The sequence below is a fragment of the Acanthamoeba castellanii genome (assembly GCF_000313135.1).
Source record: "Acanthamoeba castellanii str. Neff unplaced genomic scaffold scf7180000084742, whole genome shotgun sequence".
NCBI lineage: Eukaryota > Discosea > Longamoebia > Acanthamoebidae > Acanthamoeba > Acanthamoeba castellanii.
In genome coordinates, this window is record NW_004457326.1 from 3,964 (window position 1) to 4,965 (window position 1,002).

At 57.1% G+C, this 1,002-nt stretch overlaps 1 protein-coding gene across 1 annotated transcript; it reads right to left on the minus strand.

The window, feature by feature from the left end:
* Positions 1-13: 13 nt before the first annotated feature.
* ACA1_358380 (uncharacterized protein) lies at positions 14-448 on the minus strand (the record flags this gene model as incomplete). The annotated part of the gene is made up of 1 exon (XM_004335525.1): positions 14-448. A coding segment is annotated over one exon (435 nt), but the record flags the coding sequence as incomplete, so codon positions are not given.
* Positions 449-1,002: the final 554 nt, after the last annotated feature.

Here is a 1,002-nt window from a genome sequence, read left to right on the forward strand (position 1 = left end):
TTTTCCACCACACGCCGCAAGGGGTCTTGCAATCGATCACCCACTCCTTAATGGTCTTGGGGTAGAGCTTGAAGTGCTTCAAATCGGTGAGCCAGAGGCGCCGCTTCGTCACTTCCAAGGTCTTGGGAATGAACCTCGGCTCCCGAGACGTCTTGATGGCCGACGAAGCAGGCGTCGAACGCGCGAGGGAGATGGAGCTGAAAATGTTTTCCATGGCCTGCTTTTCGGTCGCCGGATCGACGGACTTCTCGGGTTTGGATGAGGATTTATCGTCCGATGATGGGGTAGTACGGCCCAGAGCATTAAATTGCGCGGCAAATCGGTTCGTGGCCTTCGAACCACCGTCGGATGCGGATGTGGCGCTGTAGCCCCGAACGAGCGAAAGAGGCTGTCGAAGCTGCGGGAGAAGAACCAACCTCGCCCCCTTCATCGTCCTGCCGCTCTTCATTCTGGATTTTTGGATTAATCGGCCGCCGAGTAAGAACGGAAATTGGCAAAGAAATGCCCGAGAAGAAAAAAGAGAAGAAACAACACTCCCGTCTGCTCGGCGCACATTGCCTTGTGCGTGACGTCACGCCTCGCGACACCGTGCCACTCGGCCGCGGGCTTCCGTCGTGTCGCTCTTGACCGGCTGAGAGAACGTACGGTGCCGCGACGCCTGCGCTAGGACTCCATTCGCACGTGGTGCGTGGCCGTGTATGTCGGGATGAAGCACGGTTGGGCACCTGGGCGATCAGGGGCAAAAGTCCTCGTCGGATTTGGAGTCGGTCTCTTTCTTAATGGCCTTCTTCGCTTTGGTGCTGGCTCGCCGCTTCCCCTCTTTGCTTGAGCTCATTGTTCGTCCCTCGGGGCACAGGTCTTTCACCTGACATTCATCACATTTGGGATTCCTGTACAGGCAGTCAGGACATCGTCGCAGATCCCAGGAGAGAAGCGAGCGCAGCGGTACCTCGGAGTACATATGGTTTGCCCAAAGCCCACAAGCAGCAGGTTGATCTGGTT